At 37.7% G+C, this 27026-nt stretch overlaps 1 protein-coding gene across 3 annotated transcripts; it reads left to right on the forward strand.

The window, feature by feature from the left end:
* Positions 1 to 4454: 4454 nt before the first annotated feature.
* Positions 4455 to 23360, forward strand: LOC105042651 (probable serine acetyltransferase 2). Of its 3 annotated transcripts, XR_012141051.1 has the most exons (12): positions 4455 to 4865; positions 5586 to 5783; positions 5906 to 5965; positions 6744 to 6839; positions 6964 to 6988; positions 15429 to 15523; positions 18472 to 18638; positions 21898 to 21971; positions 22081 to 22140; positions 22492 to 22550; positions 22631 to 22700; positions 23128 to 23360. XR_012141051.1 is itself a non-coding variant. In XM_010919936.3 (10 exons), exons 1-10 carry the CDS (start codon positions 4626 to 4628, stop codon positions 23154 to 23156), a joined length of 1044 nt encoding a protein of 347 aa, XP_010918238.1. In that variant the 5' UTR covers positions 4455 to 4625; the 3' UTR covers positions 23157 to 23360. The 3 variants fall into 3 exon arrangements, 1 of the variants encoding a protein (XP_010918238.1); XR_012141050.1 differs by lacking the exon at positions 22492 to 22550; XM_010919936.3 differs by lacking the exons at positions 22492 to 22550; positions 22631 to 22700.
* The last annotated feature ends 3666 nt before the right edge of the window (positions 23361 to 27026 follow it).

Raw genomic sequence — 27026 nt, forward strand, 5'->3', positions numbered from 1 at the left:
CATGCCCGACCTCGGAATCTCCGTAAGGGAGAATCGGAAGGCTCTCTCACTACTATTTCTTTTCTTGATCTACCCATTTCGATAGATGATGCTAAATCCAAAGAAGAAGGTAAAGAAAAGGAATGAAATTAGGAAGAAGAAGAACGAACAAACATAGAGAAAAGCAAAGATAGGTGAAAAAGTGGCCTGGGAAGGATCCCAATAAACCAACCTACACGTTCGGGAGTAAACCTATTAGTGAACCTTTATACTCTCTTAGAAGAGCACTGCCATCTCAAGGAAGAAGAAGACTCAAAAAAAATGATGAGGAAAAGAAAGGGGGGAAAAGAGCACCGCTATTTATAGAGACCGTGGGCGGCCCTTGATCCCGCATCAATTTGACTTGGACTGTTGGATGACCACCGTGTGGCAAAATTGAGTTGGTCGAAATGATTTCACTAGATCGTGCATTTATGGGCATGTCTCTAAAGGCACATGTGACAACTCAAATCCAGCCAAATCTTTAATAACCACCGATTGATAATCTTTCATCTGACGTCCCTTCATGAATCCTACCAACTTTTCGATGCGATGGTTCGAAAGTTGTGGATGTGCCATCCCACCTAAAGAATGCAAGCTTGACATCGACATCGGCCACCAATCCTTATATCAGCTGTGGCCATCAATGTCGGCTACCAACCTCGGTATCGGCATTCACCCTTGACCTTGACCACCAACCCCGACATCAGCATCCGACCCCTTCTCCAGGAGCACTCGATTGTCGATCCACATATTGACTGTCGATTTCATCATCAAAGTGATCCCCAAACATCAAACATTGACCTAGGTTTGGGGTGCTGACCCCCGACGTCGGCTCTGATCTAGGCATTCAAGGCTAGTTCTCACTATTCAACAATATATATAGTGGGCCATCGAGGTACACTACTCCCACTCCTTACTTCGGTCGCTATGTTCAGAGAGGTCGTAGGGAGCTTCGAATGGCCCTTTCAAATCAAGTCATTAAGGAAAATGGCTAGCCACGCGCACAAAAAGGTCATGACAACCTCTGAATCCCACGTACTCAAATCATAGCCATTAAGGAAAGCAACCGACCATGTGCGGGATAAGGTCATATCAACTGTCAGATCCTAGGGGCTCCAATTGGAGTCATTAATGGAAGCAGCCAGCCACATGCTGGGTGAGGTGATGCCACTTGCCAAATTCATGAAAATCAAAGTGAAGATTCCGAGGGCATGATCCATGGAGGTAGAAAGGTCTCCCACAACCTTTTCTTCTCACAACTTACGCCTTTATAAATATAGGCAACCAAGAGACCCCTAAGGTAGGCAACTCTCTAGCATACTCCTTTCTATTTATTTCAGATTTTTGACTTGAGCATTGGAAGATTCTTGTCGGAACCACCTCCAATCAAGGACTTGTTTTGCAGGTCCGATCACTATCATCCTTGTTGGACTTCGCCTCACTCCAATAACTCTAGCTAGAGTCGAAAATCTACTGCAACAGTATTTAAGGTATTAATGAACCTGGTTTGTTGTGATAACCATATTCTACTAATCTTCAGAAATATCTCATTTTTTATATAAAATGAGTTGAATAATGTTTTTCTTTTGCAATCACAATTAAGGTACATATAATATATAAAAACAAGTTAAAGCTTAGTTTTATAAAAGTTCTGCAATTTATGAGATGATCTCTTTCAACTTTTATAATATAATGCGTGTTGGACTTGCATGTTCTTGAGTTTCTCAGTTCAATAGAAGGCAATTTGCATGCTGTTTAAATAATATCTACATGCTTATGTAGATTGCAGTATGTGTCAACCCTAATTACATGTCCACCAGTTTGACATCAATAAAAAGATGCAAGATATCCTTATCTACCGGCTGATGGAGGTAGACAAAGGCAACCTTTCTACCGAGGGAAGTTGTTCTTCAAATGGTAATCTAAATAATGGTGTATATGCTTCTTAGTTTTATTTTCTATATTCTTTATCCACAGAACTAGCACTTGCCAATATAGGCTATTGTAGGTTGAAGCCTTGCAACTGCTCCATTAGATTTCTTGGAATCCAAATTATGACTTTGCACTGATCACTAAATCACTTTATCTATTATTTGCTACTGTCAATGTCATAACAAATGCCAGATTTGTTTCTATGGTGCGATTTATCATGCTTGTAATCAATTTTCTTATTCCTGCCTTTCTTTTTGTTATGATATATGATATTTACATCATGCTAACCGATATAAGTAGGAAAGTTTGATGGTCGACACATTGCAGTTCAAATGTCTGTGCCAACTCATGTTTTCATGAGAAGGTTTCCTAAAGCAACTCTATCTGATAAGTTGGTATCGTTTGCTTATTCGTCACATTAGAAGTTCTATTGATTGCTCAAATGATGTTTGTTCTGATGGAAGGAGACTTTCTATACAATGATTTAGTAGGAACACCTTTCCTTTTTCGTTTTTGAGCTCTGTTGCCGACAAGATGCTCTAGTTCCACCCTTCGTTGCTGGTTGCTGCTACGGTCTTCACCACTCAGTGTACTCTTAAGAGCATTGGTCTAGGACTAGTGAGCTGCATGGTAGCTATTCAGAAGATCAGCTATTAGTATATTTTGGCTACTTAGAATGATTTAATCTGTTATATATTATCTAAAATGGAGGCTTAGCTTGTGCAAATCTCTCCATATACCATGTAGATCTTGGTATTAATGATACTGATATTAATATACTAGCCATCATTAAAATTTATTGCTTAATATGCAATAGTCTAAAATCTATTATATATATTTAAAATGGAGGCTCAATAGAAATTTGATGATGTTGATACTAATTTGCTCTCCATCATTAAAGTTCATTGTTTAATTGTAATAGAAATTTAGCTATTAAAGTTTTCTATTTATTATATTGTCATATTATATTTCAAAAATAATTGAAAAAAAAGTAAAACTATACCTTACGCATTGTGTGGGCTTTTTTCCTCTTTCTATCGTTGACCCAGGATCCTCTATGGTGCAATGCACCACAGAATGCTACTCGATAGCTGCTATTAGAAGATGAATGGCTAATAAACATAATTCATTATGTATGATATGTAAAGTCATGTTTTTAATGGTTGTTCATTTGCTAATGATAACCATCGAGTGTTGCACAGTACTCTATAGTGCTAACAATGCATCATTGAGAATCCATGCTCTCCATCATGATATGCATAATGGGATGGTGTTTGGACCACCCTAATACTCTTTACAACGAGTCTTTTCTCATACATCATATAGAGAAGATGACTAATTCTACATCAAATTCATGTAACGGGATGTATAACTGATATCACTTCCAGCCCCACATAATTATATAAAGACCAATCAACAGGACTATAAAAAGAAAAATTAGAAGACGGATGGAGATTGTATCATACTCTCCCTTCTCTCAACTCTTTCCAAAGTTTCAAATAACATGATAATCTCATTACACTAACTTTTTATTGCATTCAATATCATAACTATTGCAGTCATTTTTTGTTTAGATGTGTTTGAGTTGAGTTTATTTAGTAAGTTAACGATGAAAAAGAAAAATATTAGAGGTAACCTTACCAAGCATCTCTGATCATTCTTTTTTTTTTTGGTAAATCATCTCTGATCATTCTTGGTCAGATGTTGATACGATGCTTACAAAATGATTCTCTTGCACCTTGTCTCACCTAACCCCCATGCATCCCCATATATTATGGCCAGGATGCTGCTACATCTGCTCAATAATCTCCTTTGGCATACAGGACTGAGCATCTAGATAGAATGGTGGATGGTAAAAGTACCATAACAGAAAAATAAGTCATAGAAAGATGTATGGATGTATTGCGCCAAATCACTGCTTCTTAAATAAGCATTATTCATTATGTATTATCGTCAAACTTCTTCAATTTGCCGGAAATAACTAGTCATCTTCTTTCCTTCGCTGAAAGATGCTCAGCTAAGGAGAAGGGCTAGGGATGGAATAATACTCTAGAAAATAAAAAATTTATCATTTATTATTTATAATAAAGAAAAACTTAGTATCACAACATCATTCATCACTTCTTGTTTGCATCAAATCATACTCAAACTCACCTGGTGCTCACCTTACCTTGCATTGCACCGATATCTGATCGTGATGATCGGTGGCAATATAATCTAACAGAAAACAACAACTAATAACAAAAATTTACGTGGAAATAGACGTCAAATGATGGCCATTGTAACCACTGTAACACACGTAAGTCAAAACACTGTTATCATAGCCGTTATAATTATAAAGTACCAGTTTATTCGGTACCGTTTAATTGATCTATCTCACTTATCATCATCGGGTGGTCCGCGTTGCAGGCCACCTCGGTCCCACCGAGAGGGGCAGAATCGTGAATCTTCAGAAAGCCACTGGCTTTTGTGAAAACCCCTTCTCTTCTGGGCTTTTGTTTCCCTCGTCGGTTACTCGGGCGAGGAAAGAAGCCCCCGACGAGGAACTCTATCTTCTCTTCTTGTTCGAAAACCTAGAAGCTAGATTCGGGAGAAGAAAACCTAGGCCCTTGATCTCGGCTCCTCCTCTGTCGGTGGAGACCGACATCTCTTTCTCTTTCTCGTCGTCTTCGATGTCGTGCGGATGCCTTGTTCTCCAAGAAGTGGAAGACGGCGAGGAGGCCAAGTCCAAGACCAGGGCGGCTTCTTCTTCTTCCTGTAGTTCTTGCTCGGGGCGTCGGAGATGCCGGTCGGAGAGCATGTTCCCCATGTACGCCATGGGAAATTGGAGGCCCAATTCGATATCCCGGACGATCCTCGATTCTGCCGGTGATTCCATTTGGGATTCCGTGAGAGCGGAAACGAAGTCCGAGGTCGTATTTTTTCCTCCTCTATTGTTCTTCTTTTTGTTAACTGAGTCGCAGCAGTGGAAAAACTTCCAATTTTTTGTATATATAGTTAGGAGATGATATGATCCGTCAAACAAAGCCGAGTTTCCAGATTAAAATAGAATTATCAATTTTTAATACTGTTTGGACTTATAGTAGCTTAAGAGAGACTGCTTTGACATGGTCATGGAGGTTAATTCATCCATCGATGAGTAAAATTATGAAGTATAAATGGAAACAGGGACCCTATTCCATCTGAAGTACACTTCATCAAAATTGGCGATGGATGATCCTGTCCTGTATCGTTAGAGTCTCGTGATGACTGGAACATATGTCGTTGAGACCTTTTATTTGGCTACAGAGAGATCATAAAACTGCTCCCTTTCTGTTTTCCTTCTAAATGGAGGTGGTAAGTTCCTTGTAAAATGTGAACCAGTGAAAGATTACGAGGAAGTTGACCAATTTCATGGCCTGATCATGATAGGTGATGCATTATTGTAGTTTCCTTGTTCTGGTCATCATACATTAATCGTATTGCCTAGCAAGTTATTTTCAGGCTTATAACAATTACATATTGTTGTAATGAATTTATCCAATATAGATGTTTTAGTTATTTGACCTATGTAGCTGGAATATGTCCTGCTATAAGGTTAAAGATTTTTTTCATGCTTGTGATTCCTAATCAGTGTATATGCATATTTTCAGGCTGAGAGGGAGCCAATTTTAAGTAGCTTTTTGTATGCCAGTGTTTTATCTCATGATTGTTTGGAGCGGGCATTGGGATTTGTACTTGCCAACAGGCTACAGAACCCGACATTACTGGCTACTCAACTAATGGACATTTTTGCAGATGTTATGATGAAGGATAGAGGTATTCAACACGCCATTCGCCTAGATGCTCAGGTGATTCCTTTGCCTTTTAATGAAGGCACCTGAATTTCACCTTTATCTATATCTTCCGTAGTTGAAGGTATTTGCCGTTAACAGAAGATCATTGACCATAAGTAGAATGCTTTTCTATGCAGGCATTCAAAGATAGGGATCCTGCATGTGCATCTTATAGCTGGGCACTGTTATATCTTAAGGTATATTATTCTTTACAATATTTGATTGGTGCATGTGTGTGTGTGTGTTTGCAGGTGGATGGGGGCTTACTTTGGGCAGGGAAGACATTCATACTGCTGATATCTTGTTTTAAGATCAGTTTATATTGTAATATTTTTCTTTATTTAGAACTGCATGCTTGTCTATTTACTCTCAAGGTTATCATTCTTTGCGATCATATAATAAAGCACATAGATTGTAGAGACAGATGTTATGAATGTTCTTCCCCTAGGGGTTGAGAGGATACAGCCAAACAGTACTATTCACCGTTGGGCTTATGTATGTTAGCTGTTGATTTCTGGCTTAAGCATTGTTTGCTTTATTATTTTATGTCATATGAGGTACGTTGCATTTGTTATTATGGAAGACTATTTGATTTTCTTTGAGGGTTACCATTCTTTGAAATGGTACAATGGCATGTGTATTATAGAATTGATTTTTTTCCCCTTGTTTCTGCCTTTTTTGATAAACACAGTGGGAATGCTACTTTTTAAGTTCATACCAAGAACCTCTTCCCAGAACATGGACTGAGGAGAGGGGTTGCATCCAATGGACCCAAGTCCCATTGGCACATGATTAAGTGCCTTGAGTGCTTGCTTTTTCCCCAAGTCTGGGTACAGCAGCAATACAGAATTTCTTATTTATAGGTTTATGGAAATTTCTACATTGATTTTGGCATCTGTATTTTTTCGTACTTTCCCATTGTCACAGAAAGTATTTTGAATTTATTACAGTTGAGTACTTATTATTTTCTTTTAGGGTTACCATTCTCTTCAGTCATATCGTATAGCACATGCATTGTGGAACCAAGGACGTAAAGTCTTAGCCTTGGCATTGCAAAGTCGAATTAGTGAGGTGATTTCTGCACAATGTCTACCTTCTTAAGTGTTCTTGATGTTCTTCCCTAAACAGTAGTGGCAGACAGTATATGACTGTTTATCATATCTTATGTGGTTTCCTTTGTTTCGCTTCATTGTAGGTCTTTGCTGTAGATATACATCCAGGTAATTTGACTTCTTTTGACATAATGTTATGCTTTTGTAGAAAGTGTCATGCTTAGTAATGTTAAAGAGTTCTTTTTACATTGAGAAGTTGCTGTTATTTTGTATTGGTACTCGCATGGTTGGTATAAAAAACCACCTGTGGCACCTAATGACTGGCAGATGTGTGATGTTGCTGGTCACGGTCTTGTAGTTCAGAATTAGGGTGGTTGATCTGAAAGTTAGGATTTCCTTTTTGACTTTCTGGACTTGTTTCCACCTCAACAAACAAACAAACAAAGAAATAAATAAATAAAGGAAGAGCTTCAGAATGGATATGTGTGAAGGGCATATAATGATATAATAGTCTCGGTGTCAGTCTTTTTCTTTTTTAATATTCTTGTACATGATCAAGAATGTAGATTTACGACATGCCATCATGCCTTTTTAGGTTTAATGACAGTCCCTTGGCTTGCTGAAGTTGTCGTCACCAGATTTTAATACCGATTTAGAGGGTGGCATCAATGTTGAGAGTTTATTGTAAAATATGGACAGTCTTTGTGGGTTGTATATCATGACTAGTGAACTCAGTGTAGCATAGAGGGGATAAAGCTTGAGTTAAAGGTCAAGAGTAAGGACTCCTTGCAAACAAATCATACAGTATTTGATTTGTGGTAGAAGTATTTTGTTAATGAAGATAACTATGGCATCGTGTGCTGATCTTGTTTTTCGCATGATTCATGTGCCCATCTGTATGTGATTGGCTTTCTATTTTTTGTGATTTTATTGATGGACTATATAAATATTATTTGTTGATAATGCAAACTTGCTGTACAATATTAGTTTGATTTGGCAAATGTGATATTTGAGAAGTATCTTTCTATATTATTGACATAGCTCATTGACTTGACCCTCATCTGAGAAAGGCAAGAGAAACTAGCCTCAAGTGAGAAGTGAAGATTTGGAGGGCCATCAAGCTCACTAAGAAGTTTTTTTTTTTATTGCACTAGTGAATCATCATTTTTCATTTTTTTTTCTTTAATAATTTCGGTGGTGTTATAGCATGGGAATACGTGTTTGTCAGATCAGCACCCTGATTTTGTTTCTGAGGAGCCAAGAGAACTTATTGTGAGTACTGAAGCGGATTGGGATCCATACTTTGGTACTGAATTAGAAATTGAATATTGAGTATAATCAAGTGGAACAAGAGACAAGATGTTTCTTTGGCTTCCTGTATCTCAATAGACATCAATTCTCACATCTTGACTAGTATCCCGCACGTGGATAGGCACTATTGATATTTCAAAGTAGCATAGCATCAGCTTCACATCCAACAACATTTTAGTTCGGGAATCAGGACTTAGAACACCTAAAAGCCTTAGGCCATCCTTGCATGAGTGGTTCACTTACTGTAGAGCTATTTTATTTACATCCTTGAGCCATGCCAGACTATGATTTATTTTAAAAGCAGATGAGGAATCCACCTCCCACTCTAGACCTAACTCCTCACCCATCAAGTGCTGCTGCATGATATGTCCCCCATAGATCCCTAAATAGCCACCTTTATATCCCCATTAGGCCAATATTATCTCTCATTGTTGAGTAATACAAACTGATTAAAGGTTTCTTAGTTCCTCTAATACAAATATGTAGAACCTCCTACTAAGAGATCATATTAAACTTTCAAAACTAGAACCAGACAAAGCTTTTAGAAGCCATATTTATTTTATCTTTTCTAGTAACTCAATATCTTCTTCAAGGTAATGCAACTGTTTTGAGCTTGGTTTTCAGAACCATCTCGAACTGGACGGTTCGGGGCGTCCCGAACTGGACCGACGGAGAATCGGAACGGTTCCGATAGCAAAAACGACACACACCAGTGTCGGGGAAGAAAGAGAGGGAAACAAAGGAAGAGAGAGAAAAGAGGAGAGGGAGAGGCCGTCGGAGGCCGGTGGTGGCCCTTTGTGACTGTCGGAGGCCTGTGAAAGCTCGGTTCACCCGATAGGACTGCCGCAACAAGCGAGAAAGAGAGAGAGACAGAAGGAGAGGCCATGGAGACAGGAGGATCGGACGGCAAAGGGGCCATCAGAGGTCTCCGGGTGGCTGCCATGGCCACTGGACGGCAGAAACAGCATGGGCAGAGTTGCAACTATGGAACAGGAGTGACCGTCCTTGTTCATATTTTTAAAAAGGAAGACGAACAGTGAAGCCGACACTTAGTTTGCTGGCTTCACTTTTTTAGAATTATTTTAAAAAAATTTAAAAACAGTGAAGTCGGAACTTGATTTACTGGTTTCACTATTTCAAATTTTTTTAAAAAAAAAACCCAGAAACAGCGGCTTTATTGTTATCGGGCTTTTTCAAAAAAGCCCGTGAAACAGGGACGATCGTCCCTGTTTCATGACGTGGAGCCGCAGGCAGCATTTACGTCACCCGACAGCCACGACGGCCAGTCGAAGATCCTCCGACGGACCCCCCTCTCTCTTTCTCTTCCTCTCTTTTCTTCTATTTCTTTCTTTTTCTCCTTCCCAGTTCATCCCTTCTTTTGTCGGTTCGCACCGGTCCAATTCGATATGGAACTATATCGGACTGTGCTGCCGATCAATCGGAACGGCCACCAGTATCGAAATTGAGAACCTTGCTTGGATCTGAGCATAGCCTTTCAAAATGTTAGTCACCATAAAGAAATTTTGAAGAAGGGAAGCAACAGATAGGAAGAGAAAAGTTGTCTTGGATTGAAATTAATACATATTCCTAGTTATTAAGATGGATTTCAGCATGTGTTCTTATCCTAGCCCCCACTCCCCTCTCTAAATTAAAAAAAGCTGCAAGTTCTATGCCTCATCTATCAGCAAAATTAGGAAAAGAGAGCTTTCCCTTTTTAGCGGTACCTTTTGTGCTTTCAAAGAAGCCAGAGTTAATCTAACACGTAAGATAAATAGTCTAGTTGATTGTCAAAAATGAGAATTCAACCCATTCGCTTAGTTCCAAACTCACTCTGTAGTGTGAAATGATTTGATATGCTAGTGGGGCCATCAATTGCTCTGAAGATCTTGAGCACAGGTTGAGATATGGCTGGAATTAATCTCAAAGAAGGCTTGCATTGAATTTATTGAACCAAGCTTGAACTTTGTTCATCGGCTCAAAATTAGTTTCAAGTTGAGCTAGCAATTGATCTGGCTAGATTAAGATGGCTTGATAAGGCTCAAAAAATAATGCAATATAATTCATATTGTATATGGTACTTGATATTAGGTCTATGCTACCATGTAAAAGCTTTGCTTGATGACTTAAATTATATATGTTTATGATAATATATTTTCATATTTAGTAATTTATTCTAAATGTATGTTTTATGATTAAATGTTAATTGTCTTTTACATTTAATTATTTGAATTAGTTAAATCTGAATTGAGAGCCGAACCAAGCTTCAATTCAAGCTTGAACCAAGTTTGAAACTGATGAGTCATGTTTGAAATAGCTAAATTCAAGCTTGAATTTATTTCATCTGATTTGAGGTTATCAAGCTGATAGATTATGCTTGTATTTTGCTCGATTTGGAATTAAGCTCTGAATCAAGTAATATGCAAATTAAGCTTAATCGGACCCAGCTCGTCTTGATTACATGCGTATATGCTAGCTTAGTGTGTTACACCCACAAGTTAGGGAATCAATCAAGCTCAATCAAATAGAGGCTATCAGGCTGCAAATGAGGAAATCAATTCAGTTAATCAAGGGCAGCAGATACTCAGGGTGTATAGCCGCAGAAGAAAAGTAGACTCAACCAAATAAGGAAGAACAATATCATGGGATCGCAATCACCTATATTAAGGGATCACAATTACCTATAATTCCGATGACCGGAGACTATAAATAGAACCAGAATGTGAAAGACAGAGATCTCAGACTTTACCAAATAGCTTTGTTCGGCCTTTAGGCTTGGTCTAGAGATCTGTCTCCTGGTGTTCTTGTCATTCTGTTTCTTGAAACCATAATTGTCCTGATTCTTATTGATTCTATAAAAGATCCTGTTCTTCCTCCAACAAATTGGTCCGACACTGCTGGCCTTCATTTTTCTTCCTGTTCATGCCACGAACCCGAATGGAGTCCAAGGTTGAATCTTTGGAGAGAACGGTCACAGCACTCGAGGTGAAATTGGAGAATCAACACACTAAAATCTACAAGACAATGGATAAAAAATTTGATGAGCATTTTGCATGCTTAGAGGCCACCATGGCCAACATTGCTGCCTTTGTTAAAGGCAAGGCAATTGTTGCAGATGAATCAGACCCCGTATCTCCCCTCTCGGTCCATGCTCCCACTGTACCACCGAAGGTAATTGCCTCTAATTCCTCTGATTTCTCTTCTGATGCAACTTCTCTGTCTCAGAAAATTGACATTCCCACCTTCGATAGATCGGACCCAATCGGTTGGGTCGCAAGGGTAAAGAAATTTTTTGAGGTGAATCAGACAGAAGAAAATCAAAAAGTCATCCTCACCATGATAAGCATGGAGGGCCACATCCTTCACTGGTTTCGCTAGCTCCGGCAACGAAAACCGTAGCTGATATGGAGAATGTTAACCGTCGAGCTTATCCAGCGATACAAGGGAAGACATGCGGGTAATCCCTTCGAGCAACTTGTGGCACTTCGATAAACCTCCACAGTCAAGATGTACATCTTCGCATTCATTGAATTGGTAACCTAAGTCCCTGATTTAAATGAGCAATATTGCCTGGATTTCTTTTTGAATGAATTGACAGAGGCTATTTGAGTGAGGCTCCGCACCCACGACCTAGGAGATCTTGATTGGGCCATGGAGCTGGCCCGCCGCCTCGAGTCAGAATTGCGATTTGCCGATGGAAGCTCCGACAGTCGCCAACCGCCAGCAAAGTCGGGTCTTAGCTTCGCGTTGGCCCCACGTCGGTCGCCCACCTCATCCACGACCTCAATTTGGTCGTCACCTTCAACGCCACGCGCTACCCAGCCTAACAGTACCTCGGGGCCACCAATTCAAGCCGCAGATGGTGAGCCACCAGCGGCGGACCGAAGTGGCTACAAGTCTCAGCCCGCTCTGCCTCCTCCTTGCCATTGGGGCACTAGGTGACTCAGCAATCAGAAATACACCGAGCTTCGCAACAAGAGCCTCTGCTTTTATTGTCATTAGCCCTACTCGCCCCTGCATGAGTGCCCAAACCGAGAGCTTCGGAGTTTGATTGCAGCAGCAGATGAAAGAGATAGCATCAGCTTGGCCGATTTTGAGGCATTGGAAGCCGAGGATGGGGAACCGACGGCCATGGCTCCACAAGAGACCCAGATAGCAACGTTGAATCTTCTGCCTCGAGGACAAGGTGAATTTTCATCTGGCGGGCATAATTGTTACACTCACAAGTCAGGGAATCAATTAAGCTCAATCAAATAGAAGCTATCAGACTGCAAATGAAGAAATCAATTCAGTCAATCAAAGGCAGCAGATATTCAGAGTGTATACTTGTAGAAGAAAAGTGGATTCAACCAAATAAAGAAGAACAATATCATGAGATCGCAATCACCTATATTAAGAGATCACAATCACCTATAATTCTGACGACTGAAGACTGTAAATAGAACCAAAATGTGAAGGATGGAAGATCCCAGACTTTACCAAAGAGCTTTGTTCGGCCTTTAGGCTTGGTCTGGAGATTTGTCTCCTGGTGTTTTTGTCATTCTGTTTCTTGAAACCATAGTTGTCCTATTTCTTATTGATTCTATAAAAGATCCTATTCTTTCTCCAACATAGTGTTTCACCAAGTATGGAAGTAGGTAAACCGAGAAGCTAGGATATTTTGTTTAGAAGAAAGGTTCTTTTGTTTTGCAATCTGTAGCAGGACTAACTGGTAGAAAAGAGAGAAATTGCAGGAAAATGGTCAGATGAGTTTATTGAATACATAGATTAGTTTTAATCGAGAATGATAATGGACTTCTTTATGGGTTTGTGACAGGTTTAAGAGGGTGGTGTGGCAGTCATATGCAGAATGTACTAGCAGATGCAGTCATGCAGATTTGGTACTATGTATTGTTATATATCTGTAGTTGCTTTTTGGTTTGGAATTCTGAAGGATTGGGGATGGGCTAGTAAGCATCCCAAGGTGTCAATCCCAGACTGCTAATTGATCTAACTGACAAAAAGAAGGTTCAGTGGGTTCTAGTTTACTGTCTCCATGGACTGGTCTGCAGGGAGTCAGATCTAGAGTAGATTTAGTCTTAATTTTGAGGATGAGGGGTTGGAAAGTTTCGATCTCATGACTACATCTGTGATAGATCTGATGAGTGGCTCAGTGAATAGAAAAGTAAGAACCTGAAATGAAGAAAAAAAATGGAGAATGAACAATGAATAGAAAAAGAAAAAGAGAATAAAAAGGGGAAGGATAACTGTTGAAGCAAGGGGATTTTGCAGATTTCAGCCAACAATCTGTCGTGTATGGCAGAGCCTCCCCTTCTCTCTAAAGGGCAGGTCACATGTTTTACAAGCAAGTTCTTCATTCATGGACTTAAAGAAAGAAATCAGAAAAAGGAGGGGTACAACAATTTACCTTGAGGGATTATATAAGATTCCAATAGCTGTTGTCAACCTAGGATATGCTTTCTGCTGTAACAGCTAATGCTAGATCAGCAGGCCCATTTGTTTGAAGAAGGCATAATGGCATTTTTGGCATCCCACAGCAGCTGCACAAAATCAATAAAGTTCTTTAGAAAGCACCCTAGTTTGCTTTGTGGCAAGAATCTAGAGTTTTTTAATGAACAATTGCGAAATGACACGGTTTTATTATCATATGATAGTTGAATTGTTCAATACTTGGCCTCATATGTCTATTGTGCCAAACTTTTGATGATTTACATGTGATGGCAAGTGTGTGGCCTGTCAAAGACTTTTTTATTTGGTGAGCTCTAGACTAAGTTGGACAAACCCATATGAGGAAACAAAGACATGGCTGTTTAAATACATTTGGCTTGTTGCAAGAATTGAAGAACTGGTAGGTACAGGGTACCACAGTATGTACTATACTGGCCAGTAACTGATAGTTCTTGTACCTCAATTTTTTGAATCTATGGACTGTTACGAACTTTGTCATGCATATTCGTGAGATTCACAGATGGTGATGTGCTTTTTGAGGGAAAAATGCCTATTTGCTCATAGCAGTTCATTTAAAAACCCAGTTTACATCCCTTTCGGTACATTTTGGAGTATGCCATTGCAATGTCATATTAGCAAAATACTGAAGGAAAACTAAACTCAGTTAAATGTTACACTTAGGAAAATTTGAGTCTTATGTATCAATAACATTGATGTATACACTGCTGACTGCTTTTTGTTATTAATCTACCGATACGCCGTGTTTATCATGCTGTGCAGCCAGACTTAAAACATGAGTATTTTGCTGTTGGTTATTGATGTATGCTGCCCTAACCACAAGCGTCCAAAAACCTTTCTCGAGAATTTGCCTTTTGTTTCACCCATACAGACTTCAATTTCATGCAACCTTTTTTTTGGGAACCATATGGTTGGGCATCAAGTATGACCACACAAAACTCATCTGACCTATTTTGCTTCTCATCCTTCAAGATATCAGAAGGGTAACTCTTTAACAAATTTATTTTTCCTTTAAAGATTTCCCCAAGCTAATTTTTTAAAATTTTGTACCCCTTGTATACGGTTGCTGTTATCGTTTAATTAATTGGTGCTTGCTGACTATTTTGACTCGAGCTTGAATCCACAACCTATTAACAGGAGGAAAACCACCTTAGTGGATTGTACTCCATTCTGATCTAAATTGATGCTGCCCCCACTGTCTATTTGATATGCTCATTTCCTTCCTATCTGTATCTGTCACCCTTGTAACTCAAAATATTTTAGATTTTTATGTCTGTGAAGCTCACTAGCTCCTGTGTGCCTTTTCGCTGATCCATATGATGTATATGGTCTTATGGAACATTTAAGTTTCGGACTCTTGGTGGTATCCCAGTGTGTGAGAGCCTACAGAAGAAGTTTTATCTACATTTCATTGATTCTACTTTAGAGATCTCTTCTATATCTTCCACTACTGTAGTTTAAAAATAAAAACAAAAATGCAGCAGTCACACACTTTTGTCCCTCAAATTCTGGATGCATATGTTACATTGGTCACGTTAAATAAATTGTAAACTGTTCCAGTGAACTGAAATTAGGTTGCTAAGCACCAAGTATAGCGAATGCTTCCTTTTTTACATCACAGTTATATCACTTGAATCAACAAATATGTGTGTATTCATAGTGTTTTCGGCATTGCACTCTTGATTTGCATAGGCTGCCGTATCTTATGATTCATATCAACTTTTGGCATTTCCTCTGTGGAAAAAAATTGTCATTTCTGTTGTTATTTCTCTTATTCAATGTCATGAAATATATTTCAAACTCAGGTCTGATTCCTTGATACAATATTGTTCAGCTGCAAGAATTGGAGAGGGAATATTATTGGATCATGGAACGGGTTTGGTTATCGGTGAGACTGCTGTTGTAGGAAATTGGGTTTCTCTAATGCAGGCAAGTATACATCTTTCTCTTCATGCATTTCACATATCGATGGTTGTATTGACAGTAATCATTTTGCTGTGTCTGCTAGTGATGCCCCTATAGTGATTTATGTGCTTTTTATCATATCTTGTGGCTCCAATTCTCGGGGGACTTAACTAAACTTTGTGGTATCAAGAATCAGCCTTTTAGACTGAATAAAGTAGAAATTTCTTGATGATAAAAAATGCTAAACTCTGGCAATCATAATTTTTCTCTAGTGAACCTAGACATAGGGACCTACCATCTTTCAGTAGGATTCTGAAAAATATTTGGGTCTTTGTAGGGTTCTGTTGATAAGGGGTGGCAGAAATTGCCTGATCCAAAAGCTTAACAAGACACTGCCTTATTTGTGCTAGGTTTGATTTATTTGGATCAGGTTTAAGTCAAGTTTCTTGACCTGGATTTTGATGAGTATAGAAGAGCTTCCACTATGATCGAGTCATAAGAACATTGTTTTCTTTGGGTTGGGCTGGGTTGGGTTGGATTGGTTGGGTCATGATCTTAGAGTAAGATTTTGAGAATGATTGGTATCTTTTAATATTAGCCATTTAATTCACCTTGGAACTAAATTAACAATAGATGCAAGGTTTTAATACTGGTAATAAGCCTCATACTATTTTTCCATTGGAATGATACAGTACCGGCAGTATGTACAGAAATCAACAGCATCAAAAAATGAAAAATTATTGATATGCACCAGTACGGTCAGTATGGCACCACCACTGCACTTGTTGCATGGGTATGGTTGGTACATATCAATGCACAAGGTTTAAATGTCCTGGCACCCGTACTGGTACCAGTTTCATGTCGGAATGGTACAGTACTGGTCATACCATCCTGTTCTAGTGGCTTTTGAATCCATGGATGTATGGGTGGGTAGATGGCTTAGGTTGGATTTGTTTCTAGCCAAGTTTATGTGCAGTAGAGTGGGTGAGGGGATAGTTGGGTTAGGTCAGGTCATAGACATTGTCTTAAGGCCAGGTATGGGTCAAATAGTCCTTATTAGATATCTAGTTGAGTTAGGAAAAATTGGATGCATGGTTCACCATATTGGACTATGCTGCCTTGTATCGGCTATCTTAACATACCTATAACAAACCAATTCTCAATATGGGGGCACACCAAGTATCGATATCAAGAACTGACTCAATGTACAAGTACAGTACGAATACTGAAGCTGGTACTATGAAGTCTGAACCATGGTTGCATGTGCTATTAACTTGAGTAACCAAGCCCAACTACCTATATCTCCCCTATTGTTGATAACTACAGTTTATAACTGCACCAAGGTGTCTGTTTGGTATAAGTAGAAAACAAATATCATTTTGTAGTAATGCAGAGTCGGAACTGAAAGTCTATATGAAATGCTTTCAACTGTTAACTTGTAGTTATGTATGGGACATGTAGCCAGCTAGGAGTGATATATTCAAGTTCAGTTTTGTTCAAGTCTAATAATTTGTAATCAGGAGTCCTGTTTGTTATTCTTTCTCTTGAAAATGTTCTTAGTTCTATTTTAGTGAAGAATCCTGTAGTAACTCAAGACTTCGCCATTCACTATTCACATGGCTCTAATCTGGGTTAATGGGTTAACAGATGACCCAAATATTTATGGTAGTAGCTACATCTGGTTTGCTAGTGTGACCGCATGAAGTCCTAATTGGAATAAATACCTGACTACTAGTGAGGAAACATGAGGCCAGCAGATTGTGGCCTGTCATGCTATTATAGGCAAATGATGATGAACCGTTGGAAGGAGTAAATATTCATTACAAGAACAATTCAAGCATTCTTCTTATAGAAATGAAAAATTAGCATGCCTCTCTTTTTCTTTTCTCTTCTTCTTTTCCTCTTTTCTGGTATGACATCAGTCATCTCTTTCCTTCTTATCCAATATGATGAGGAATAAGAGTCACAGTAAATTTATGTAGGTTGGTGACCCCAGTGATATAGATATAGAGCTCCTGTGAATTAATTGAAGCTACTTGTCAGTCAAAAGGTTTATCTTCATTATTGTAGCAGTGAGCACTATTAATTTTTTATTTTCTCAACTACTAGATTTCTCTGCAACCATAAGAAACTACTAACTTCCTGGCTGAAATGAAATTAAGACTTCTAATAGCTTCATATGTTTACTTTCCTTTTGGAAGGGTCAATGTTGATGGAATATAAGGTGTACCATATACATTGTTATGCAAAATGTTGTACTCTCACATGAAGTGGTATGAAATCCTGGAGACAGGATTTGGCTTTGGTTTGACAGGTTGGATTGCTAAAATTGGATATGCAATCCATCGATGTGGGTAAGTTCTTATTTTAAATTGAAGCTAAGTAACAACAATGCAATAAAGATATTGCAGGAAAGTACAATGAGTTTGATATATCTTTTTCCCTTTTTCTGTGGGAAAGACAATCCATTGCCATGGGCAAGTGTGTCTTATTTTAAATGTGAACTAAGAATCTATCGGTGACAACAACACAATAAAAAGATTGCTGGGAAGTACGAGGAATTTGATATATCGTTTTACCATGTTTTGGGAAAGACAAGGTGTATCCCTATGTTCTATTTAATTAATAAAGGAAACAGAATCTCGAAAGTAAAGAAGAGCCCATAGAGTACGGGTTGTGCCTACATTTATTCTGATTTTCATTGTAGTTCTGGTCTTCTTTTGTATTTCCCTTTTTATGAGGAATTAATAAATTGTTACCATGTATCCATGTATTCATGCTTATTTGAATTAGTGTATTTAATATGAATATCTATATTGTTACCTATCTTTTGGCACTTATTTTTTAGCTATTATTTTACCTTTAACAAAATGTTAAAATTTTCATTCATTCATAAATCTTCTAAAACTCATGGCTTTGCTTTGGTAATTAAGAGAAGGTTCATTTCCTTACATGTGAAAATTTGGTCACAGGGTGTTACCTTAGGAGGGACTGGTAAGCAAACTGGAGATCGACACCCTAAAATAGGTCAAGGTGCTCTAATTGGAGCTGGTGCAACAATCCTTGGTAATATTGTAGTAGGTGTTGGTGCCATGATTGCATCTGGTTCCCTTGTATTAAAGGATGTGCCTCCCCACAGGTTGGGAATAATTCATCCTTCTTTGCTTAATGAAGGGACATGTGCAAAATGTGTCTTATTTTCTATATTTTGATTTTTGTATATTAGGATATACCGGTATAGGTTTCTGCATTTTTTCTTTTCAGTTAATTTTATTTGCTTTTAATCAACTTTGTTTTTTTTTGGTTGTAAGTACAGAAGATGCTATAGTTTTATGTGTCGATCTGTTATCATTCTTTTATAGTAATTTACTATTATATGTTGGGGTAAATAAAAGAGGAAAGGAACTATGTGGATATGGATTGTTGGTTCTGTTACAGCTTAGGCTTCAGTGACTAGTGTTATAATGTCTGTCTACTCAGGGATAGTTATGTCAAACCATTCTGCCCAAATTGCAACCATTTACCTATATATATATATATATATATATATATATATATATATATATATATATATATATATATATATATATATATATATATACATATACTTATTTCTTTGTTTATCTATTTGTTTATTTATTCATTCATTTACTTTTGAAGCATTCTGTTTGATTTTTTAACTTAGATATTGAAGATAGCAGCTGAAGTTCACATGACTGTTATTTTCTATATGTCCAGAGATTGTAAATCCTGGTATATCTAGAAGTATAAACATGTCAGTAAATTTGAGAAATATTGTCCATTTTGGTGATTAATCAATATGGTTTGCGGTTTGGAAACCTATTGTAGGATTTGAAGTGAACTGAAAGTGGAGTGACTGGGAGAGAGATAAGAATGATTGAATCATATAATTACCCTGTAAAGGAAAAGATAAAATTATTGCTTTATTACTCAGCATTTGTAATATAACTGAGAATAGAGGGCTATCCTTTAGGAGTTCCTTACAAATCAGCCATTTCCTCCACTCTTTAACACGGTAAGAAGTGATGCCTACTTATAAAATTTGGATCTTTGTTGGAAACCCATGTAAAAAACAAAGACACAAAATAACTATTACATACAGTCATCATCTTCAACCTATGAAACAACCTTTTTCATCCTTATTAAGAAAAAGGTGTTGGGAATAATGATTTATAATTAGTATTAAGAAGGGATTTTAAAGCAGATTAAACATAATTGATAAAACCCGAGGTTTAAGAGTCCGCTGTACCAACCCATACCACCTCGTACCAACAGTACTGTTCTAGTGAGATAGCAATATGATACCAAGGTTTAGCTTGGTATATGAGCCCAACTGGTCCATACCAGTCCGAATCGAGAGGAACCACCTTGTACCATCTGGTACTGACCTATACCATCTCGGTTCATGGCATACCATAGTTGGGAGCGAGAAAGTGTTGGAAGCTTGTCGTGGTACAGGATATGTCTTGTACCTTATTCAATTGCACTGTACCAAATCGATAACATATACCAGTGCTTTTGCAAACCTTGTTTAAGACTAAGGTATGCAAATCAAGGAGAGAATGCAATACTAGGAAATAAAATAAAGTTGCAAAAGCCTGGCCTAAATAAAGGGATGTAACTCGCTACCTTTTTAGCTCTACCGCCTCCTCTTATTCAAGTGGCTCAATTGATGAGACTTCCAAGTCCCAAGGTAAAACCACACTGAGGTTGTAGACAACATGATGAGCATGATCACATGATGAGCATGGCCTAAATAAAGGGATGTAACTCGCTACCTTTAGCAGTCACTTGATCTGGAAGAAACTTCATTGCATCAAAGATATCTGTGCAGTGAGATGTCCATAATCATTGCTAATACAATGCTTTAGCACAAGTTCGATACAGTAAAACCAGTTGTACATGAATGAGACTTCTTATTTGTTTCCACAATTTTGCTTTGAATCACTTTCTTCATCTGTTGCTTTATCAGAATCTAAGTATTTAATTGTGGATACATATATATGCTTGTGTGCGTGTGCGCGCATGCACATGTGCATGCGTATGTGTGGCCACTATAGCTTGAATGGACACACGCGCATGCACATGTGCGTGCGTATGTGTGGCCACTATAGCTTGAATGGATATTGGGGGGTTGTAAAGCCCTGACTGGTTACCATTTGCTATGAGACAAATAAAGTTGAGCTACAAGAGATAGAAGGTGAGATAAACTCATGTTCATAAAAAGGATGGGACAAATTCTTGTAAAGTTGGACACTCACTTGAAATAAAGAAATGTTTACTCTTGTAAAGTTGCAAAGCTCATTAATAGCAGTGGTCTAGCCTGCCTCCATTCCTAGCCATATATGGCATTTATTGAAACAAATTTTAAGTCAATATGAGGCCAATCATCACCTAAAATCAATCATTGCTCTCTTGAGACCTTACCACCTTGAAACTTCAGTGGAACTTTCTTGGAACTCTTTCATCTTGTATCTTGATTCACTTTCTCTTAGCTACTTCAAACTTCATGAGAGTTTTAATTTCTTCTTTTTCTTGGCATATTAGTTTAAATTTCTAAGTTATTAGATTGGAAGACAACGTCTGACCATTATATTGTTGAAGACATTATCTGCATCAGTTAGTATTTATTAATATATAGTTATATACCTGAATTATCCTGTTGGGCCAGAGGCAATAGAAAGCTTTTATTCAGGCACTCTGATTTGACTACCCCTCTGACACCTTCTGCTATATATTCATCTATTATAAGAAGATAAGATACTCATTGTGGCCATTTACTTATCATTTACTATTTCAGCATCATAACCTTAATAAACCATTGTATTTATTGAATGATCTGTTTAATGATATCGTGGATCTTGATCTAACTGGTAAGCAGTTCTCAGGTATATGACAATCTAGTTAATCGTTTGCATGATCCTTCCCTCCTTTCATAACGAGTCTTCTCTCAACAAAGAATTTAAAACATGGTATTTATCAAACAGCTCCTCAATCTACAGCTCACGTAAAATTTAAATCATTAGTATATTGTTTTTCTTTTTATAGAGTTATTTATGGTTATGTGCATGGATACACTTCTTTGGCAAAATTTAGGCATGTGCACCTTGGGCATTCAAAAGAAGAAACTTTCAGAAATGTTATTGTTAGGTAGATATTATGTTGCTTTCTTTTCAGTTTGGATAAAATTTCAATTCTATACTAACATGTGTGTGAATTGGGAGCATGCATTTCTTATGTAGATGCTATTATATCTTGCCTTTTCTTGTGATGAGAAAATATCATATTGTCTTTTTTCCTTAACCCTCTTATAGAGCAGCATGAGATATCTGTTGCCACTGAAATTTTTGATATGCTTTTAATTTTTTGATTTAAAGCATGGCAGTAGGAAATCCAGCAAGAATAGTTGGTTATTTAGAAGATGAAGATCCATCTCTAACAATGAAGCATGGTAAGGTGTTTTTGAGAGAAGTTTTCATTAGGTATTGTCCTTGCAGAATCTAATGTTGTGCTTTTATTAACTTACTTTTACTCCTTATATTATGGTATTTCAATGGCAGATGTTAGGAAGGATTATTTTGAACATGTAGCTGCTAGTTCTACGGAGAGGAGAGCGAATGGTGAGTATCTTCTCTTCATTGCAGCAAAAATTTATGATGATAATGACATGTAACCATCATTTCATGAAACACATGGTGGTTCCCTTCTTGATCTATCATAAGCCATGTCTATGTCAAAAGTAACTCATCAGAAGTTTTCTGAGAAGAAAGAGAACTATGTGGCACAAAATCGTATCAGCCAAAATTTTAATCAAGTCTTAAAAGTTTAAGTTACATAAATTTACTGCTTGTTAATTATGATTGAAAAAAATATCATACTTTGCAATAGAATCCATAGATAGGATTGAGGGAACAACTCTCTCCCGGACACTTAATGTTTGTGCTGATATTATTGATTCTGAGAATGATCAGGGATTCTGCATTAAGAAATTGGTGGTCTGAGGTTGAGGCATGCTGCAAGATGACCAATGGTGTTTCTTTTTTGGATTTGACTTTGTGCAATAATTCTAGTAGCCTATCCAGTGTTTTAAAAGGTGGCTGTTGTACGCAGGTGGTCAAAGGACCTCATAGTGCATGTATGGTGACCCGCATATGCAAGTTTGTATGCAATTGTTATTAAGGTAGATATATGCCTTAGGGCTTATGCGTTATACATTTATTAGATAGGGTGTATAGAGTTCTTTGGCCAATGTAGACTTTCTTATATTGGTTGCATGCCTGGTGTCTATCTGTTCATTGTTGTTAATAAATTGTTTATGAATAGAAATATCAAAATAAATGTAGAATTCCACTTGAAATTCATGGGCAAAGCTTATGTACAAAATGATATGAATAAACAGTTATTTAGAGAGAGAATCATCAACCAATTTGTAAAAATTCTGAAGTATCTTTGGTGTATTGGATTCAGAATCCAATTTTACAATTCTATTCATATTATTTTTTGTGATCAAAGAAATGATTAGTAGCACCCTTATGATAATATGCTGTCTATTAGAAATTATGTTCGTAATCATAATTAATTCTAAATCTGATCTGCTTCATTTGCAGGTGCTCTTTACCATGAAAAGGAAAGTTGAATGGGAAATGCATAATTTATACATGATGCAGTCCTCTGTTGTAGATTAGGTTCCCAATTCGCAGTTTCTTGTATGTACTCTACTCTTGCATGGTTGTAGTTAAGGCAGTATGCTTATAAACAGTAGCAGGTATCTGAAGATGCGAAGAACTCATAAAAAATTGAGGAAAAAAAAGCTGAAGAAAATGATTCTAACGCCTTTAAATCTACTAAATGTAGTGGGATGCCTTGCTGGAAACACATTACAAGCACATTATTCTAGAAATAAAGTAATAGACCACCACGATCATGGGTGATACCAAAAGTAGCAATAAACCGTAGGATCGGCAGTGGAGTCCCTACTCGCCCTCTTCAACGCAGCATATTTCATCAGTAGACGAACCCGACTTTCTCCACACTTGCATTGCCGATGCTTCTTCGACGCTTGCCATAGCAGTGGGGCATCATCTTGCCACGTTAAGCGTTGGCAGACGACTTAAAAAGTGCTGATTTTTTTTTCACCTTTTCTTGCGGTGCCTCCAGCCTCTCTAACATAAATCACTACTTTTTTTCTCCCCATTGGTCGCAGAGTAGGCCAGAGGGTTGATGCATCTTGTTGCGAGATACGAGACTAATGAAGACCTAGCATATCAGATGGTTATCACCACAAATGCCTGGATGTTGTGTAATGCTGTCCTTGGAGGTCCTTCTTTATCGGTCCATAGATCAGGAATTGCATCACCCATAAACACATTGACATTGGAGAGAGTGAATTAATAGACAGAGGGATCAAAGGGATGGGCTTGACTTCTTTAATGGGGAATACATGTTCCTTTTCTCCATGAAGAAAGGCTTTTGTTGCGGAGCTCCAACATTGTAGATTTTAAGAAGCATTAGTTTCTATTATATTAAAAAAACTGTTATAGGTGACTTGGAAACAGAAAGGTTTATAATTCCACATATGGCTACTGATCTTTATATTAAACCTCCTTAATACAAGGTAACAATAAACAGGTAAGGCAAGTTTAATAGTGAGGACAACTCCTTGAATATGTATGTATATATAATGGAGAAGTATTTTATTGTTATCATAGACTTTTATTTGGATTGGTTAGTGCTGTGTTAGTCAATTCCATTGGTACAACCAAAGCTCCTACTAGTTACTTTTAGGATTACTGGAGATAATGAGGTATATTGAAGCAGAAGAGCTATATCTTTCTGTGCAGTCGATCATAAGTACAAACAAAAGATTGAAGATCAACAGGGTTCTTATGATGGCTTTGATGTTAATTTCAGAAGGTTTTATTTGCTCGGAATAGAAAGGGCATCAACTACCATGGCCGTTGAAGACACCCCTGGGCATATCTTCTTAAGCTTCTTAACAAATCATGCTCATATATTTGAACATTTTGGTTTTGGACTCTTTATCTTACTATGTCATTACTTCAGTTTGCCTAGCTAAAATTGACTGAGATTCACTTCATCCCACTGTCAATTGATCAATTGCATGCTTAATTGAATCCATTTGCACCCAATTGAATCAATCGACACATTTTCCCAATGTTAGACCCTAATTTACCCATTCTAATCTAATTCCGTCTATCTTGAGTTATTCTAAATAGAATAAGCATATTTTCCCACTTGATACCATCTTTAATTCACCCAATTTAGCATGGTTCACTAACCCAACGTAATTCCCTCCAAATTACCCATCCGTTCTATCGTCCCTCCACCTTAATCAGTAATTTGAAATCTGTCTCTTCTCGCTTTATTCTCTCCGACATCTTTTATTGCTTTTATCTAAAAACACAAATTAACATATATAGTTGAAAATTTAGAGATTGTTTTTGAATTCCTATTGCAATATGATTTTTATCTTATGAAAGATAAATTTGAAGTAGGGGGTTCCACATATTGCTCAATAGCATTATATTTACTTCAGCAGGAAGAGCCTTTTCTTGTGGTATAGCAAGGAGGCAGTGCCTAGAAGAAACTAAGCCCAGATGAATGCTACTCCAAATGCATCTACTGCCAAGATACTCACCAGGGTAGATGGAATGGAGGCCTAGGTATCTAAGATGAAGTAGTTCTCTAATGCATGCACTGCAATCCAATCCGTTGTTTGATTCTCCTCATGGTAGACATGGGTAGCCCTAAGAGCCATGGTTGAATGCTTCCACTATAGAAGGTCATTCAATAGAGGGTTTTCTATGCATCTGTAAGAAGAGGTAGAATTAATCTATGATACAACTATGGCAGAATCATCATGAAGGCCAAACTATACTCTACCCTGAGATGGAGGACCATATTGCCAAGACCTGCCTATGTAGCCACCAGCTCTACATATAACATGACACAAGGGGGAAGACAGCAACCCAAAATAAGCGACCCCACTCATCCTGGATGATTAAGCCAGCTGTATCCTTAATCTCCATGAATAGACCTATCAAAATCGACTTTCAAAACACCAAACTGGGGTACCCAATGAGTAGATACAATGGTTGGTTGAATATACAAATAGGTAAGAAAGCTACTCCAAGGCCTTGACTGTGTATTGAAGGCAACATATGATTGAATAGAGCTGATTTTTGCAAAGAAAGATGAGGAATACCTTACCAGCTAAGTAGTAGCAGTGCCAGAAGTCTGGAACAATCTCTCATCCGCAATTGTTCACAACAATCTTAGGTGTAAGCCACAAGGGATATGATTCCATTCTCTACCACAGTGTTGGTTAACCACTCCAATGTGGGTGTAATCACTTACATCTAATTGTCGGATGAAACGGTCGAAATCTAAGCTCATATTTTAATTTTTTCGAAGGCTTCCCCCCTCAAACCTTATTCCTGTCGCTTGTTCAGTTATTACTCATCTTTTTTGTTTCTTCTCCCACACCTCACCCTCCACAAAGGAGGTTTTTCTTTTTTTATATATCATCATTATTTATTTAAACCCTCTTATTTCTCTCACATGTTCGTTCTCGTTCTCTCCATTTCTTCTCTAGAACCTCAACTCTCTACTAAACAAAATCCCACTAATAGCTCTATTTTCTTTATTTCAAAGGCCATGGCAAAGCCTCGGGAGGCCTTTGGTTCATCTCTTCTATTCACGCCACCGAAGGCAAAGCCAGTTGTTGTTAGGGTCAAGAGGAAGCCTTTTTAAGCAAGACTTTATGCCTTCAATGAATTTTTATTTGTTTCTTTTTTTTAATTTTTGAATTTCCTTTTGTTTCAAGCTTTAATCTATTTTTTTCTTGCAAAACTGGCATCTTTCTTATGGTCCAGTGTTGTTTTCGTTAAAAATTTAATGTAAACTTAATTGAAATACTTTGAGTTTAGAGTTATATAGAAATCAAAATGTTAATGTGTATGTTTTCTAGGAGCCAAAGTAGTTGAGAAGTATAATAGTCATCTTCATTATGAGTTGTGGTTGGTACAAGTAGTTGAGAAGTATAATAGTCATTTTGAATTCTACAAATAGATGTATGGGAATGAAAGTGATAAAGCAAGATTGAAAAAAATCTGAGTTTTAGAGTATTATAGAAACTTGTTCTTCCAAATTGCCTCTATCTTTTTGAGTGTTCATCATATTTTCATTAGTTTAGTTGCCAACAAGTTAGTCAGAGCAAGGTTATGGCTACCAGAGCGCTTCTCATTCCTTGTCTTATCAATAACTTTGAGAATTGGAGTATTCAAATGAAGGCATTACTTGGCTTCCAAGATATTTGAAAGATTGTACGAAGGATGTTTCTTGGCTTTGGCATTTGAGGTTCGAACATGTAAATTTCGATACTCTTAAAGCTTCTTTCAAGTAAGAGAATAATGAAGGAGTTGCCCTATATTGATGCCCCTAATAATATATGTGAGGGGTGTGTTCTTGGCAAACACCCAAGGAG

Source organism: Elaeis guineensis, chromosome 4 (assembly GCF_000442705.2).
Source record: "Elaeis guineensis isolate ETL-2024a chromosome 4, EG11, whole genome shotgun sequence".
NCBI classification, from domain to species: domain Eukaryota; kingdom Viridiplantae; phylum Streptophyta; class Magnoliopsida; order Arecales; family Arecaceae; genus Elaeis; species Elaeis guineensis.

Bases quoted from the DNA above. Each gene is read 5' to 3' on its own strand.
- LOC105042651 (XM_010919936.3), top strand. From the start codon at position 4,626: ATGTCGTGCGGATGCCTTGTTCTCCAAGAAGTGGAAGACGGCGAGGAG. The intron at 5,784-5,905 runs GTGATTCCTTTG...TTTTCTATGCAG, and splicing joins CCATTCGCCTAGATGCTCAG to GCATTCAAAGATAGGGATCC. The intron at 18,639-21,897 runs GTTGGGAATAAT...TTTGATTTAAAG, and splicing joins AAGGATGTGCCTCCCCACAG to CATGGCAGTAGGAAATCCAG.